This window comes from Morone saxatilis, unplaced genomic scaffold (assembly GCF_004916995.1).
Source record: "Morone saxatilis isolate NCDOM2014 unplaced genomic scaffold, NCSU_SB_2.0 Contig2, whole genome shotgun sequence".
Lineage (NCBI taxonomy): Eukaryota > Metazoa > Chordata > Actinopteri > Moronidae > Morone > Morone saxatilis.
In genome coordinates, this window is record NW_023339762.1 from 24,067,162 (window position 1) to 24,082,831 (window position 15,670).

The 15,670-nt window shown below is 43.5% G+C and overlaps 3 protein-coding genes across 5 annotated transcripts in view; 1 reads left to right on the top strand and 2 right to left on the bottom strand.

Moving 5' to 3' along the window:
* Positions 1 to 230: 230 nt before the first annotated feature.
* wee2 (WEE2 oocyte meiosis inhibiting kinase) lies at positions 231 to 4,211 on the bottom strand. 3 transcript variants are annotated; one of them, XM_035664270.1, is made up of 13 exons: positions 4,168 to 4,202; positions 3,374 to 3,706; positions 3,029 to 3,234; positions 2,728 to 2,785; positions 2,202 to 2,371; positions 1,989 to 2,110; positions 1,755 to 1,901; positions 1,547 to 1,651; positions 1,380 to 1,465; positions 1,057 to 1,227; positions 793 to 941; positions 502 to 654; positions 231 to 424 (listed from the first exon to the last, which is right to left on the bottom strand). In XM_035664270.1, exons 2-13 carry the CDS (start codon positions 3,695 to 3,697, stop codon positions 418 to 420), a joined length of 1,698 nt encoding a protein of 565 aa, XP_035520163.1. In that variant the 5' UTR covers positions 3,698 to 3,706; positions 4,168 to 4,202; the 3' UTR covers positions 231 to 417. The 3 variants fall into 3 exon arrangements, with proteins under 3 accessions (XP_035520163.1, XP_035520162.1, XP_035520161.1); XM_035664269.1 differs by having other exon boundaries at positions 231 to 654; positions 3,374 to 3,727; positions 4,168 to 4,211; XM_035664268.1 differs by having other exon boundaries at positions 231 to 654.
* A 607-nt stretch (positions 4,212 to 4,818) lies between these two features.
* On the top strand, positions 4,819 to 11,647 carry dennd11 (DENN domain containing 11). The gene is made up of 9 exons (XM_035665233.1): positions 4,819 to 5,468; positions 6,081 to 6,180; positions 6,301 to 6,459; positions 7,370 to 7,523; positions 7,641 to 7,779; positions 7,995 to 8,126; positions 8,222 to 8,372; positions 8,942 to 9,010; positions 9,157 to 11,647. Exons 1-9 carry the CDS (start codon positions 5,033 to 5,035, stop codon positions 9,350 to 9,352), a joined length of 1,536 nt encoding a protein of 511 aa, XP_035521126.1. The 5' UTR covers positions 4,819 to 5,032; the 3' UTR covers positions 9,353 to 11,647.
* A 1,032-nt stretch (positions 11,648 to 12,679) lies between these two features.
* Positions 12,680 to 15,670, bottom strand: part of agk (acylglycerol kinase) — a 3,897-nt gene continuing 906 nt past the window's right edge. The window contains exons 5-14 of the mRNA XM_035665234.1: positions 15,254 to 15,379; positions 15,060 to 15,154; positions 14,830 to 14,899; positions 14,477 to 14,556; positions 14,324 to 14,381; positions 14,038 to 14,185; positions 13,693 to 13,790; positions 13,473 to 13,543; positions 13,262 to 13,346; positions 12,680 to 13,157 (exon numbers count right to left, since the gene is read on the bottom strand). Of these exons, the coding sequence (XP_035521127.1) occupies positions 13,023 to 13,157; positions 13,262 to 13,346; positions 13,473 to 13,543; positions 13,693 to 13,790; positions 14,038 to 14,185; positions 14,324 to 14,381; positions 14,477 to 14,556; positions 14,830 to 14,899; positions 15,060 to 15,154; positions 15,254 to 15,379 (966 nt within the window). The 3' untranslated portion in view covers positions 12,680 to 13,022. The remainder of the gene's footprint in view (positions 13,158 to 13,261; positions 13,347 to 13,472; positions 13,544 to 13,692; positions 13,791 to 14,037; positions 14,186 to 14,323; positions 14,382 to 14,476; positions 14,557 to 14,829; positions 14,900 to 15,059; positions 15,155 to 15,253; positions 15,380 to 15,670) is intronic.

Here is a 15,670-nt window from a genome sequence, read left to right on the forward strand (position 1 = left end):
AATTCCATTCAACCGTTTAAAGTGAAGCATTGTCAAACAGTGCAAGCATGTGACCTACAGAAAAACAACCAATACGTTTACAGTATGATAGCTCTTAAGTCCATTCCCAGTCACTGTCTGCAGTTGCAGATAACAAAGCAAACACAGCACTGGAAAGTCCCTGCTGTGGCTTTGACCCAACAGACCTCTGAGATAAGTTTCAGAGCTAAAATAAATAATACAAGTCCATCTGAAAAAATGCTTAAAATGTTTATTTACAATAAAAAAAAACAAGTCATTGATTGGTTAAGTACATTTGGTCTGCAGCAATTACAAGCTATTTAAAAATCACTTGAAAAGTCAGATTAGTCCTTTAAAACCAATTTAAAACCAATGCCGTCCAAGGTTCTTCAGACACTTATAGGATTGTCCATCCAGTTATTTGCTGCATAGGAAATAGACACAGTACATTTTTATCATAACACTGTTGCAGAAGGAGTCACATTACATCAGACTACATACCCTGGAAAACCCAAGCTCATGGATCGTGCAGTGTTCCTGCCAACAAGCCTCCTCCCAGTTCTTGGTTGAGACCCCATCTGAGCAGGGGGTTTCAGCCCAGGAGGGAGGCTCTGCATGGGTGACTGAGCGGCCTGACGAGCTTCCTGGAGCTCTCTGGAGAAAAATGGGAAATAAGTGAATGCTTTTATCCAGCATCTGCATGTGAGTATTAAATGGTCGGACCAATTTATTAACTTAAGAAGACATGGTAAAATTAGATGAGGACTGAAATCTTTATTCTTTTCCTCTTACTTCTCAAGCATGGCCGTCCTGAACTTCTCTACATTGAGCTCTCTGCGTAGCTGAGCAGCCACCCTCCCGGCCCTCTCCTCCCTTAAGACCGTGTGTTTGCAAAGCTCCCTGGCAGACGGACGCTTCGTCAGGTCTGGATCCAGCAACAACTGACAAATAAAAAAAAAAAAGGCATTTTCAACAAGGTAGTGACAAGCTTTGTTATTCATACAAGTGGCAGCTTAAAAATCAAATCCAACAACATCAGCCAAGAAATAAGAGCACCTGAATTAGGCCTCTGAAGGGTGGTGATAACTCCTTTGGGAGTTTGGGGAGCTGCCCCTCTCTAAGGCTATGCCACTCATCTCCATTTTGAGGCAGAGGAGGGGCGCCAGCTGCCAGCAGCACCGTAAGGCCCAGGGCAAAGAGGTCTGCCTTGGGGAGGTTGCTATAATCCTAGGGAGCAGAAATACAGCTGAAACAAACACTGAAAATGAGGCAAATACAACTGGATCGCTGAATTATTTCTTTCTTTACACCTATAGTGAGATACAAACAGATGAGACCCTGAGAGGATTTTTCCTTTAATGGTTACGCAGCATTTATACCTCATGCAGGACCTCACTGGCCAGAAAGCGGCTGTCCCCTTCCTCGACTTGAGGACTGTTGGTTGATGTCACATGACCCAGATCCCCTGCAGAAAACAAGAAGAATCAGAGTTGACGACAAACAAATATTGAAAGCAGAGAAATGTATCCTACATTAAATATAATACCAATTTTGTAAATGACTCCAGCTGACGCGCTTCCGTCATCTTCCTCCTCACTCTCCCCTTCGCCTGCAGCACTTGTGCTGGGGCGCTGGCAAATGAATATATTACCTACAAAGAGTTGAAACAAGGCAGGTTTTTTTAAAAAGGCACAAGAGACTGCAGGTTTAAGACTTGAAAATATAAGAAATGCCAACGGCTCAATGAGACATACTTGGTTTGATGTCCAGGTGCACAAGGCCTAAGCTGTGGATGTATTTCAACCCCATAGACACTTGTAAGAGCAGATCTTTCAACTCGGCCTCTGAAAACAGCTCACCCTGCACCTCCTTCTTTATGATGGCGTCACTGAGACTTCCACCTGGAACACACATTGAGGGTATCACAACCACATCATTCAATCAAGCTCAGGTATTAACTGTGCCTTTGATGGTCAGGGGAAACCTACCATCACAATATTCATTCTGAATAATCATGTGATCGTCTTCTGCCCATGCTGAATAATATCGAACAACATGTGGGTGGTGCCCAAGAACAGCATGTGCGTACACTTCCTTTAAGGCCAGCTGCCTGAGGTGACAAAAAAATGGTCATTTCAGGATCAAAATAAACAAAGTGGACTGATCTATCTCTGGCAGAGACGACATGCTTGCTGACTCACTCGTTGGCAGAGCCTGCCAGGGGTCTGCGAGAACGTTTTATGGCGTACAAGCAACCGTCCAGCCTCTTCACACACTTGTAAACTGCCCCAAACTCGCCCACGCCAATGCACTCCAGCTCCAGGAACTCACTCTCGTAGCGTGACAGCATTAAGGCTTGGACAGCTCGTCTCTGCCAGATAAACAGACGGGAGGGCCTTGTGGTAAAACCAAAAGAAATTTCTAAAGGAGGAACACACGTCACAGGGCTCAGTGTTGAGGAGAACCAGGACTTTTTTGTATGAAGAGTCACCAAATATGGTCATACTTCTACGAGAAACACGGTGGAAGATTCTGACAGCTTTTTGTTTGTTTTTTTCCTGGAGATTCCTTAGAGAAATTCCGGAAGTAGAACTGGCAGCATGTAATTTTGTACAAAACAAGAAGTGAGGAGGCAGCCGAAGATGACAAAGCCTGATGAAATCATATCAGAGGCATCTGAGAGGGAGGGTTACATCCACCAGAAAGCAGTGATAAAAATAGCTGTACCTTTGGTGGGAGGAAGGCTTCATCATCCTCCTCAGATGACGTTAGGCTGTGTTTCAACCTGAAAGATAAAAAAAGGGCCTTTAGACCTTTATCGACTCTGAACAAATCTGCATTATGAAAGGATTTTTAAAAAGTCAGACCCATGTGTAAGGGTAAAACAGGTAGCTGGAGAATTCAAACTATGTAAATTTCACCCTCAGTGCTTCATGGGGGAAATCTACCAGCCAATAAAGACATTCAAATGTTTGCTCTCATTCTTTAATGTGCCATCCATCATACAAGTAGACTCATTAGTAGTTACCTGCGTCCATAGTCGTCATCATCATCACTCCTAAAACTGTTCCTCCACTGCTGTTCGCTGTTCCTGCGGACTGTGTCGGGGGTGAAAGGATTCACATTGACAGAAGGTGCGTGGATGTAGTTTGCAGTGGCTGATGTGAAACGCAGGGTCTTCTGGCGATTTATCTTGGTGCTGGAGCAAGGCTGGGACGACTTGGATAGGAGGCTCTACAAGGGGGGGAAACAAACAAGAGGCAATAATCCCACTGAAGTTAAACACTGGTTTGACATTTGGTACCCACTTTGACAAATCATCCAAGACCACAGGGGGGCGCACTAAGGACAATCAGTGTGAATTATTCTCCACCTTGGGTGTGCTGGGAGAGTCACAGAGCCTCAGTTTCTTCCAGGAAGCGTAAGGTATGGGGCTGGTGCACTGTAAAGGGGAAGATAAGGTGTTGTTTCTACTGCGGTGGCGTTGCACCCTCGGCGTCCTGCATGCAGGGCTGTGGATCCGGGGGCTCCTGATCTGGGGGCTCCTGATCCTGGGACTCCTGATCCTGGGACTCCTGATCCTGGGGCTCCGGATCATGGGGGTGTAGTCATCTGAGCTGTTGTCACTGCTGCTCCCCTCCTCTCCACAGCTAGTGAAGTCCAGCTGCTGGCTGATCCCGTCAAACAACATCGCCATACTTGGGGCCTGAGTTTTGGCAAAGGTTTCCTTTAAAATGGTTAATCTGGCAGTTAAAATTTCATTTTTCTTATTTTGGGGGTTGATGTTATGCTTTAGATTATTAGGCCTGCATTTAAGTCAATTTAGGAAGATACTAAATGAAAGGAGGAAATAAAACATGTGTTTTGCTACTTGTACTCTCTCAATCTCTAAACCATCAGGCCTGCATGTATCCAGTATGATGCAAGGTCACTCCTCCCATAAGCTCACTTGACTCCTACTCCCATAACTCAATCAGTAAGTCAATATTACTTACTGATTATGATTTAAGACGTCCTGCACACTAAACCATGCAGGCCAACTGGAGAGCAGCACACCTCTCCAGCTGTGATGTTATTTCCTGACTGACCTGGAAGCTCTACAGATGTTACACACAGAGTATGTGCTTAAAGTTTGAGTAACAACATGTGTTTATCACGTATACTCACGAACGATCGCCTTCCCCACCACCGCCACGCTTGAATTTCGCGCCTTGTATGTAAATGACTTCCTGTTTAAATGAACTGTGCCACCGGGGTTAACACGTCTAGCTCTCTGATTGGCTGAATCGTTCATAAACCACACACCTGGCAGTTAATTGTAAACAACTTTAAGCACTTCCCATAAAAACTGTGAAGATCTAACTATAAACTGTATATATGTATGCTTATGGACAATGTAATCACAAGAAAATTACACATTTTTATATTTAAAGTAAAACTAAATAACAAGGAAATACCATGAATATTAAGATTAAGATATTCCTTTAATAGTCCCGCAATGGGGAAATTTCAATATTACAGCAGCAAAGTGGATAGAGAAAAAAAACAGTATAAAACAGTAAGGAGTGTGAAAAATAATATATATAATATAATATATACACTGTACAGAGAAAAAACAGTAAAAAACCACAACGATAACACCAATAACACAAATACAAATACTAGCAGCAGCTGCAGGAAGGAATATTTAATAGTACATCACTATAGCGGAATCTCTATATTAATGTTGTAATAATCTGGATTATTATGGGCAAACTAAACAGCCCATAGCCAAAAAATTAGGTCATTGTATTAAATAGTAATATAGACACGTGGGCGGAAGTCAGGGACGTCATCAAAACAGTGAGACAGGAGGAGGGAAGCTGGCCGTCAGTGGATGTGACACGCTTACAAATAAATAGAAAACAACCCAGCAAGCACCAGGAAACCATGATCCGGCTCCAGCAGCGCGTTTAGTGTGCTCGATTCACCCGGACAGCGGACTTTTGGCGTATTTTTCTCCCTTCCCGAGTCCTCAACAACAAGCAGCACCATGGTGAAGCAGTCGGACCGAGCCCCGCTGTTGGACTGGGAGGAGATCCCACCGCCCGATCCGAACCAGGCGGCCCCGCCGATGCAGCCATCGCCGCCGCGGGAGGAAGACGCACCGCCGGAGAAAAGTTCGCAGCCAGCCGTGCGTCGCGCACCCACGGGCACCGCGGCTGGTACTGGGTGGAGCAGCGGCTGCAGCACCGCCACCACCGCCACCATCACCTGCAGCCCGACGAGGAATCCAACAGCTGTTGTTGCCAGCAGGGACTGGAGCCCGGGCCGTCCGCGACCAGGGCTCTCTGGGCACGGGTGGGATCGCCCGCAGCCTCTCGGTACGGATCGTAATGTTCCCTTCCCCGGCCTCTCGGTGAGGGATCAGTGGGAGGAAAAAGACCAGATCGTGGCTGTGTTTGTGGTTACCTTTGATACGAGATCAGGTGAGCCGTCAGATCTTTTATCTCTCATAATTAAACTGGTCGTGGACTAGATCACAGCTGGAAGATTCCCTTCAATGATTGTGTTTTGATGTCTCGTTCTCTTTGAATGTCTCCTCTGTCTGATGCGCGGTAGTGCGTTGTACTGGGTCTGTTATGAGGAAGGGTGTGTGCTGGCATCCACCGATCTCAACACCCTAATAAATAGATTCACAATCAATAATTGCTATAATTTTTGGTGGGGCAACTATTCCCAAATAAATGAACTTCCTGCTGTCAAACATCCTAAATGCAGCAGTGGGTCCCTGAGAAGCCCAGGCTGGAATAAAAGCCACCTATCAGAGCTAATATAGAATTTGACAGAAATCTCTGGTTCAAAACAGACTGGATATGCAATCAATAGCTGAGAAGGAGGCCAGGATGTCAGTGCTTCAAATATAGGAGAGCCCAGTGAGTGTTACAGTTGCTGAGTCAGCGCTTTCTTACTGTCTCTGGCCTCTTAACATGCAAAATTAGGGGAAGTGGTCTGGATGAAAGTTGGCAGTGTGGGAACTAACATCATGGTTGCTTTTCTCTGTGTGTGTGTGTGTGTGTGTGTGTGTGTGTGAATGGCAGGGAATATGGTAGAGTGGTGCCTGCCTCACGACATCAACCTAGACGGAGTCGAATTCAAGTCCATGGCCAGCGGTTCCCATCGGATCACCAGCGACTTCATGTACGCACGCACACCCAGCAAGGAGCATGAAATCCAGTCTTTAGAGGATCACGTGTCTGTTCAGTGAGAAATCTGTCACTGTGTGTTTACTCCTGATCTTTGTTTGCCCCTCCCGGCTAGATATTTCCGTAAAGGCTCCTACTTTGGCCTGGCCTGTTTTGCCAACATGCCTGTGGAGAGTGAGCTGGAGCGAGGAGCGAGGATGAAGTCTGTGGGAATTCTGTCTCCCTCCTACACTCTGCTCTACCGCTACATGCACTTCTTGGAGAACCAAGTCAGGTGAGAGATGTTGTGTTGTGTTGTGTGTGTGTGTGCGAGTCTTGTCACCTGTGCAGCACCCTATCTGTATTCTGTTTACCTTATTTACTTCTCACCCAGACGTGTTCACAGGTTTCTCTTTATGTGCCTACCTCCTCTCCTCCTTCCTTCTTTATTTAAAAAAAAACAACAACCTTCTCATCTATTAAACATGAACCCAGAGTCCCAGTTACAGCTATCGTCACAGGAGCCCATTTACATGCAGTTTTTTTGTATGAAGTCTGAGCACGACAAGTGGAAGAGGCCTTGACAGCTTTTCTTCTCTTCAGTAACTCTGCTCTTCTGCTTCAGTCCTCTCACGAAAAGCTTATCTCCTCATTGAATATGTATAAATATATGACAGTTGGCTCAGCTTACCGTTAAATGGAAGTGGATCTGAATGCAGTCTGGTCATCTATCTTGTAGTCTATGTGTGGGTACTGTGGCTTTTCTTTACCGTCACTCTACAATAGCAAGCAGATGCCTCAAGTGGTGTTAGTAATATGGTAAATTAAGAGCGCTGAAGTGGTTAAACCAAATAGAACAGCGGCGTTTATGTAATGTGAGTGGCCTCAAATGATCCCACAATGCAAGTGATGGTTACTAACCAAGCACAATCGTGCATTATAGATGACCTAAATAGGGTCTGATACTAAATAAATAATACTTCTACCTAGACTGTGTAACAGATAGTGACTGAGTGAATCATTTCAGAGCTACGGGGCTTTAGTATCTGTCTTTAAATCGCTCAAATTACACTGCCGAGCTGCGAGCATGGTGTGCAGATCATGAATATGCATATGCAGTACATACAAGCAGTATACAAATCTGGAAAAGACTTGACATTATTTGTCTTTCTCTCTTCTTCTCTTCCTCCTGTCATTGCTTTCAGACACCAGTTGCAGTGTCCAGGCCAGTATTCTCCACTGGAGGCCTTCTATGAAGATAAGAAGGCTGTCCTCCCCCCTACAGGGAATGGTCTGGTCACCGCTTGCCCAACCTGGAGTATTACCACCATCAACCGCTGCATGCACCCAGAAATGAAGGTCTGAAAGCAGAAAGACACATTTTTATATTGTCGCTGATCGCAGATTTGTTCAGTCAGAACAACAACAACAACAACAACAAAAAAACCCTATTTGTCACTCTTTGGCTCCCTGCAGATCACCCACCCGGCTGGCTGCATGTCCCAGTTCATCCAGTTTTTCGGGGAGCAGATAATGGTGCTGTGGAAGTTTGCCCTGCTTAGGAAACGTCTCCTCATCTTCTCCCCTCCACCTGTAGGCGTGGTCTGCTACAGGGGTAAGAAGCTCAAACACACATGCTTACGCACACTCACAGCCTTTGAATTGCTGTTGATGTACTTAAGTGCTATTTAATCAGCGGTTGTAACACTGTTTCTCTCACACAAACAGCTCAGGCTGTAGAGAATATTTTTATGTTGCAACCTACGTGTGATCTTTTATTTTCCATTTCCATGGAGATGGTTCATTCAATGTGATTTTGTTCTCCCTCAGTGTATTGCTGTTGCTGCCTGGCCAATGTCTCTTTACCTGGAATTGGTGTCTCTGTGCCTGAATTACGGCCTTTCTTCTACATCAACATAGCCGACATCCCCACCCTGGAAACAGAGATGTCATACGTGGCCTGTGAGTGAAGCTTTACTGCAAGTAAAATGACCACTATTTGTAATTTAAGGGTAATGACCCTTTATTTATGAGCACGTTTTCATCATTTTTTTAAGGCACCACCGAGAAGATCTTCGAGGAGAAGAAGGAGCTGTACGATGTCTACATTGACAACCAGAATGTGAAAACGCACAGAAGCCATTTGCAGCCGCTCCTCCGACTGAATGCTGCGGATAAGGAGAAGTACAGGAAACTGAGCGAACAGAGGTAAACTACACACTGTGAAACGCTGCTAAAATAGCATCATGTTTATTGTAAGGATGCACAATATCGATTTTTTAATAACCAATAATTACCTGCTTTTAAAAATAATCAACCATAAGTTAAATTTCTTTTTAATAAGTTCATAACCTGTAGTTTCTGCACACCTGAGGGTAAAATGTAGTGAGCAAAGATGGATGATTAAATATTGCATAGTGCTGATTTAACCAAACCTAAAAATTCTTAAAGTACTTTGGCTTTAATAGAACATAAAGAATATCGATTGTTTTGCATAAGAATTCAAAATAAATTATTAGTATTATAGATTGATACTTTATTGGCTATCATATTAATAATATTTATATAATTTCCCCATTTTATGATCATTATTGTGCATAGTTTATTGTTTATTGTAGTTATTGGCTTATGCCAATAGTTTAACTATGAAACAAGTATGGCTCAGGATTAACATGGATGCTCATAAATACTTGGCTGGTGAGGTTTTGTTGTATTTCAAGGAAAATCCTCATATTTTTCCAGATTTCATGATAGAGGATGACTTTTTTTTTCCCCAGGCAAATGTTGCTGTACTCTCAGGAGGTGGATGGAGACTGCACATCAAATGAAGAGGATCTTTTCATCCTGTGAGTCCTTGACAAGCATATTCACACCTGCTACCTTAGTCATAATCACAGGCAGCGAGGAGAGTACTACTATAATGTTGGTTTTGTCACTGGAATGTGATGCGGAGGAGCATAGTCTGATGCAGCTGTCTTTAATCTCGTCGTAGGTTCTTCATGGAGTTGAATAACCGCATCTTCCAGACCCTGTCAGAGGTAGCAGGGAGCGCTGATCCCACCCTCACCGCTGAGCACGTGAGGGCCATGGGGCTGGATCCCCAGGGCGATCGCTCCTTCCTGATGGACCTGCTGGAGGTGTACGGCATTGACGTCACACTGGTCATAGAAAACCTCTGCTGCCAATGAGGCTCCCTCCGGCTGGGAGAAACCTGGAATAACACTGGATATTTGTGCCTTTAAGGCCTACGTACACACACGCACACACACCAAAACACTGAAGACACTGCCTCAACCCTGGGACTTCCATCTGTTATCTGCTGTCCCCTCCTAGGTGTCTGTTCCCCCTCTGTGCTGTGGAGTTTCCAACCGGTGTGGACGATGACGATCGGTGCACTGGTCCACAGTGGCTGATAAACACCTGCCTCGTAGACAATGCCGCTTGGCAGCAGTGTGCTCTTATACACATCTTATATCACTCAGTACTGTTTTTTGTTGTCAGAAATATGTGTTTGCTTGTGTGTTCCTGTTTGATTCCGGCTTAAGTGGCCCGGGCTGAAGAATTTTGGTAAAAACAGAAGTCTTGGTCAGGTCTGGTCTTCACTGGCCACCAGATTGGTGGTTCTCCTCTGTAGCCGTCGTAATGAAGAATTCACTGGGAGTTTTTACTGCTAGAGATGAATTTGTGTGCTTCAACTGCATTTTATAGAAGATTCTAGCCGTCATAATGTGCAACCCACAACCACTTTATTGGCCTTTCAGAAAGGAAGCACTAGGAGTTAAGTGAAATTACCAGCCTTCTTTATGTCTCTGCTTTTTTTTTAATTATTTCTTTCACAACTGAAAGTTTGTTAATGAGCGTGATATCCTCTTTTTATAACGGGGGGGTTTTGGTTCATTATTATGAAGCTGACTCACAGAATGAGATGGGGGGAAAAGCTTTTAAATACTTTGTTCACCTTTATGCACCTTCAACACGATAACGTGTCTCTGTGTTTGATCACAAGAGACTCTTTGTTGTTTCACGTGTCGTACGTTGTGATCAGCTGAGGTTCCTGACCCGTCACTGAATGTGATTCTGTAACACTAACTCATCACGAATGCTGCACCATGTCCACTACTGGACTAATTCCCGATGCACACAGTGATCATGCTTAACTGTACCTTTCTGTTTGTCCTTATGGAGTCGTGTTTGTGTGTTTTGTGCTCTTATACAGGCTTTCATTGTTTTAGTTTTTTTGAGGCTGGTTCATCGGCGGATGCTAATATTTCTTCCTGGTGAGTGAGGAGTCCTTGATGGAGCCGTTTGTAATTTACTTGTTGGGATCCTCTTTGTTTGTCTCTGTCTTTGACAAAGATCTCTTTGTGTTTCTGGAGATGTGGTGTTAGTCACAGTGTGGGCTGAGCAAAAGCTTTAACTCCTCCTCTTTGGGCAGATTCACAGAGCACCCCCCCCCCCCGTCTGTGCCAGCTGAGGGTTTCTCTCAGTCTTTTCATCACAGTCCCATTGAGTGAATCCAGCTCCAGAGATGGGCCAACTTTGTCTTTTGAATTACTCTGGCAGACTGGTATTAGTTCATCCATCACGTTGCCAATCAGAGTGATAATTTGTTCCATGTTGGAACACATGAGGCTGATGCTCGCCTCTTATACGTTTGGAGTAGTAGTTCTCAACCTTCTCGTGGCCCCCCCGATGCAAGCTTGCATTTTTTAAAATCTTTTTTTAAATTCAATGCTCTACATATTCTTTTTTTTTCATTGTCACATTTCAGAAATGATCTTTCGGGGGCTGATCCCCAGGTTCAGAACTACTCATGGTCTTACTGTTTGGCTTTGACCCCCCAAAGATGCTTTCTGTGTTGGTAAAAGAAAAAAAAAACTGCACTAAGTATTGTATTTGAAAGAGAACGGCACTAGCTTTGTTGTTTAAATGGGGCCTTAAGGAAATGTGATTTTCTCAAACTTACCACAGCAAAGTGACTCATTTCTGTATCTGCGTCAGCAGTGTTTGCTGACAGATTAAGTACGTTGTCCTTGGAATTTCTGAATGACATTACTGTCTCCAGTGAAAACCTGTTGACTCTGACTGGTCTATGTACTCGTCAGCAGACGTACAGTCTCGCCTCCGACGGTGTATGTTAAACGTAAAAGGGAATGTACACAACACAAACCACCTGTATCAATGCCTTCTTTGTGGAGCCGTTCACACATGTGTACCAGCATTAGCCAAACGAGTCATTTGTACAGCGTGTCACTCTATTGAATGTCAAAGACAGCAAAAGTATTGCACACATGCAGCAGCACACCCAAGTAGTTTTCTCCTTGATTGTAATGTAAATCAAGAGTATCCACGGAATAAGTCTTTATCTTTACTAATGTGAAACACTGTAAGAGATGTCAGTAAATGTACACATGAACTCAATAGCATGAGCAATTGTTAATTTCACTGTACTGCCATTGTTAAACAATAAAACATTGATACAGTTTAGGTGTTATCTAATCTTCTAACCCTGCATATCTTTCATAATCCTACTCAACCTACACCTCTCTCTTCCCTCTCTGACAAAGATTACTGCTTTCACTGCTTTCCAAGACACAAAAATATAATATTCAGAATAATTTGGACAAGACCGAGGCACTCATCTTCCCTCAGCGTACCCCAGTGGTGCAATTAGTATTTAGATCCTTTAAGCAAAGGAACAATGCAACAATGGAAGAATGCCTGGTCACAAATGAATGAGTGCTGCATTCAAAGTAGTTCTTCAGTAAAAGTACATAAGTATTACCAGCAGGTATCAGAAGTACTCATACAGAAAAATGTCATCACTAGTGTTATATTATTATATATTTCATTATTTAATCTTTACTACTGATGTGTAAGCAGCATTGTACAGTTGTTGTTGGTTGTGGTGGAACCCATTTTAAAGGGCCTTTCCAGAAACATGTTCCTCTGGTTGGATGTTTGAGCTTCACTGTGCAGAATGATGTATTTTCACATTAATCTGTTGAAAGTGGAAGGTTTCTCTGTGCACACTGAATTTTAAGGGGCGGGGTCTAAGAGCTTGATTTATGACATCAAATAAAGCAAGTGAAGTAAACTACAAGTACCTCAAAATTGTACTTAAGTGAATGGAGTTCATTCAACCACAGACATTCCCCTGCAAGATTCTTCCACCACAATTAACACAACTAAAAGAAAGCCGAGACCCCTTCTTTGTCTTTTCCTGAACAACCAAATATGATAAGGAGGCCTGCAATGCAGCCACTTGCTTTAATCTGGCAGATTTGCTGTTTACACCATCTGTCAAATCAGACCCAGCCTCGGCAGGGAGTCTGCCAAAAAAAGATCTTGGGCATTTACAGCACATTCAGAACGCTGCAGCATGCCTAGATTCTTCCATACTCATTCACCTGTAAACCTCCAAACCATCCATACTCTTCTGGACCATTGTAGCTACTTGCAACTGCACTCCTCATCTAAACCAGGGATCTGCTGGTATAAAAACACTTTTTTTGTTGAATTGGACAGATATTATATTTATTGACCAACTTCAAATGATAGTAAACCATTCAGTAAACATAAAGTCCATTTGTAAGACAACCTGTACATGGATTAATGGCTTAAAGAAACAAAGCCTTGGTCCTTTCACATACAACGACATGTAATATAATTCTCCTCATAACTGTAGTATCAACTGATAACTTCAACTGAGCAATGCTTCCATGTAGTAAAACCGACCAATAGTACTTCAGGATCCTCAGAGCTTCGAGGCATCTGGTTCTTTGCTTTTCTCTCGAGTTCAGTTTTTGTCTTGCTGTTCTTGTCCTCTTTCTGTTTTTTTCTGAGTTGTTTTTCTCCTCACTGCATCTGTGAGAGGAGCTGCTCTCTGCGCTCTGCACTGATGTAGAAGCGTAGTTTCCGTGGCAACAGCCTTACCTCCACAGGCATGGCTTCATACTCCTCGTTGTCGATGTTGTAGAAGCCAGCGGCACCCTGCGGGGTAGGGACCGAGTTCAACGTCGAGACAAAAACATGTATGCTGAGCTTTAAAGTTACTAATATAGGTTTTGTTTGCAGTCATATAAAATGTTTCTCACCTCTGGCAGCTGCAGCCGGCAAGCACTGGCTTCCAGTTTTGTGGAAGCTTTAGTGAATAAAGTGGGGTCCTCTTCTTTTTTATCCCTATAATGAAGAACATTTACATCATTTTACTTGAATTTATGGAATCATGTGCTTTCATACACTGTATACTGGCTCAATTGTGTTCTCAGTTTGCAGCAGGCTAATAAAAAAACTGAAATTACTAACCCGACAGTGATGAACTCGCCCACAGTGAAGTTGTCCGGTTCTGCGCAGATCATCAGGGAATCATTTATGCGCTGCCAGTTGAAATAAACAGAAATTTTAAAAACAACAGAAAAACAAAGCAGAAGGGGTTTAATGGGATCATCACTAATGGGATCATTCAAGTGCTCAGGGTTTTATGAGAACAGTTACAAGGTTTTATATACATAACATTTGGACTGACCCTCTCCACTGGGTTTTTGTTGTGTGTTTGAATAAACAGCTCTAATGTCGACAGCTGCTGCTCCTTCCACTCCTCTGGCTCTTCTACTTTTGGAGGCTCTGAGGACACAAAAACCAAAAATACAGCTCGCTATTAATCGATAGTGACAGCTGAAGAGTGACAGGAAAGTGGGGAGAAAGAGAGAGGGGACGACACGCAGCAAAGCGCCACAGGCCGGAGCCGAACCCGTGGTCTTCGCAGTGAGGACCCAGCCCGGGCCACTGGGGCGCTTGAGCTCGCAATATTTTACTGTTGGGATTTGGTGTCATGTTGTGATCCAAATATCAGCACGATAACACACGCTACCTTCAACAGGAGGGCTCCAGTAGTTCTTCAGTCTGCGGGCGATGCGGTAGAGCAGGCTGGGTCTGGGGGGCTTCTGGGGGGGAAGGTCAGGGGGCCGAAGGCTGGGAGCCAAGTAGGACACAGAGACGTCCCGAACCAGGGGCCACTCCTGAGAGATTTTACAACAGTGGAAGATTAAGATACAGCAGCAGCCACATTATATAACGCTCATGGGTGACAAGTAAACAGAGACATGAAATATAGCAACTAGCTCATGAGATAATGATGTGTTTTAATATAACCTTACCTGTAGAGTACTAAACCAATGTGCTGCCTTTGTCTTCAGTGGTCCAAGGTACCAATATCTATGGGGAAATATGGTTAATTACTCTTATGTATGTGGAGTTATGTCATGGTTTACCCAGGATTGTAATCTGAGTGACCAATAATGTAATCTTACTTGCTGATTGTTGCAGCTACATCTCGAAATGCACCCCATCGTAGTCCCATCAGAGCAAAGACTGGCTGCTCTTTCTCCCCCTAGAAACCCACACACACGATAAGTTCCCACTAACATATAATATCTCCCTGCACTGTAATAACAAAAACAATTATCTTTCATGACAGGTTAACTTAATTATCCTATGGGATAAAGAAATGTAAATAAATAAGCAAGAATAAACATTAAAGGACCAGTGTGTAACTTTTAGGAGGATCTATTGGCAGAAATAGAATATAATATTCTATATGCCACTAAATCTTTCACACTGGTCCTTTAAATTCATAACTTTGTGAACAGAAGCAGTGTCTTACTTTGATTTGTAGCACATCCAGAGGCACCGTTTCCCCCTTAAGAATGGACAGTGTTGCTGATGTGATGTCTCTGAAAAATGTACAGAGGTGGAAACATTAGTTTACATTACCGATGAAGAAACTCACACCATACCCATAAATGCAGATTTACTCAGTGAGCCACATCCATAGTCTATGTTGGGATTGTGTGATGATAAAACCTTTAATTATGATACAGATAAGATACTTACTTGACCTTGTTGTCACTGAGGAGGTGAAGACTTGGACTCAGGGTGTTGTGAGAGCCCAGTGGAATGAATCCAATCGGCGTGTTGCTGATTGTGTCCTGTAGTCAAAAAAACATCCACAAGTGACATAATTGAGAGAAAAGTTTGGATTAATTTGCCCTTCTCTCCTTCTCTCCTCAACACGGTGCAACACCTACCTGATCTGGCCTTCGTAGCAAGCCTGTGACGACCTCCTGCAAGGTGCCATCCCCTCCGGCCACGATCAGCACGTCTGTCTGTTCCATGAGCTCCATCAGTTTTTTTGCCTGACCTTCATAATCTGTCTGTAGGGGACCAGGCAATATACAATCATGGTGTCACACAATGGGATCCCTACAAGAGCCACTAATAGCACTGATGAATTAGATTTAAACATTTGCCACCAACTCAACACAACAAATACTTATATAACAGAATAAAAAAGGCATTTGGGACATGATTAACAGCTGGAATGACCACTTTTAAAGAAAATCTGAGTAGTTACACATATTACAACAGTTGCACATTACTCCATAACATAATGTGCAATATATATATTTATTTAACAACTGTATATAGCACCATATTTATTTTGC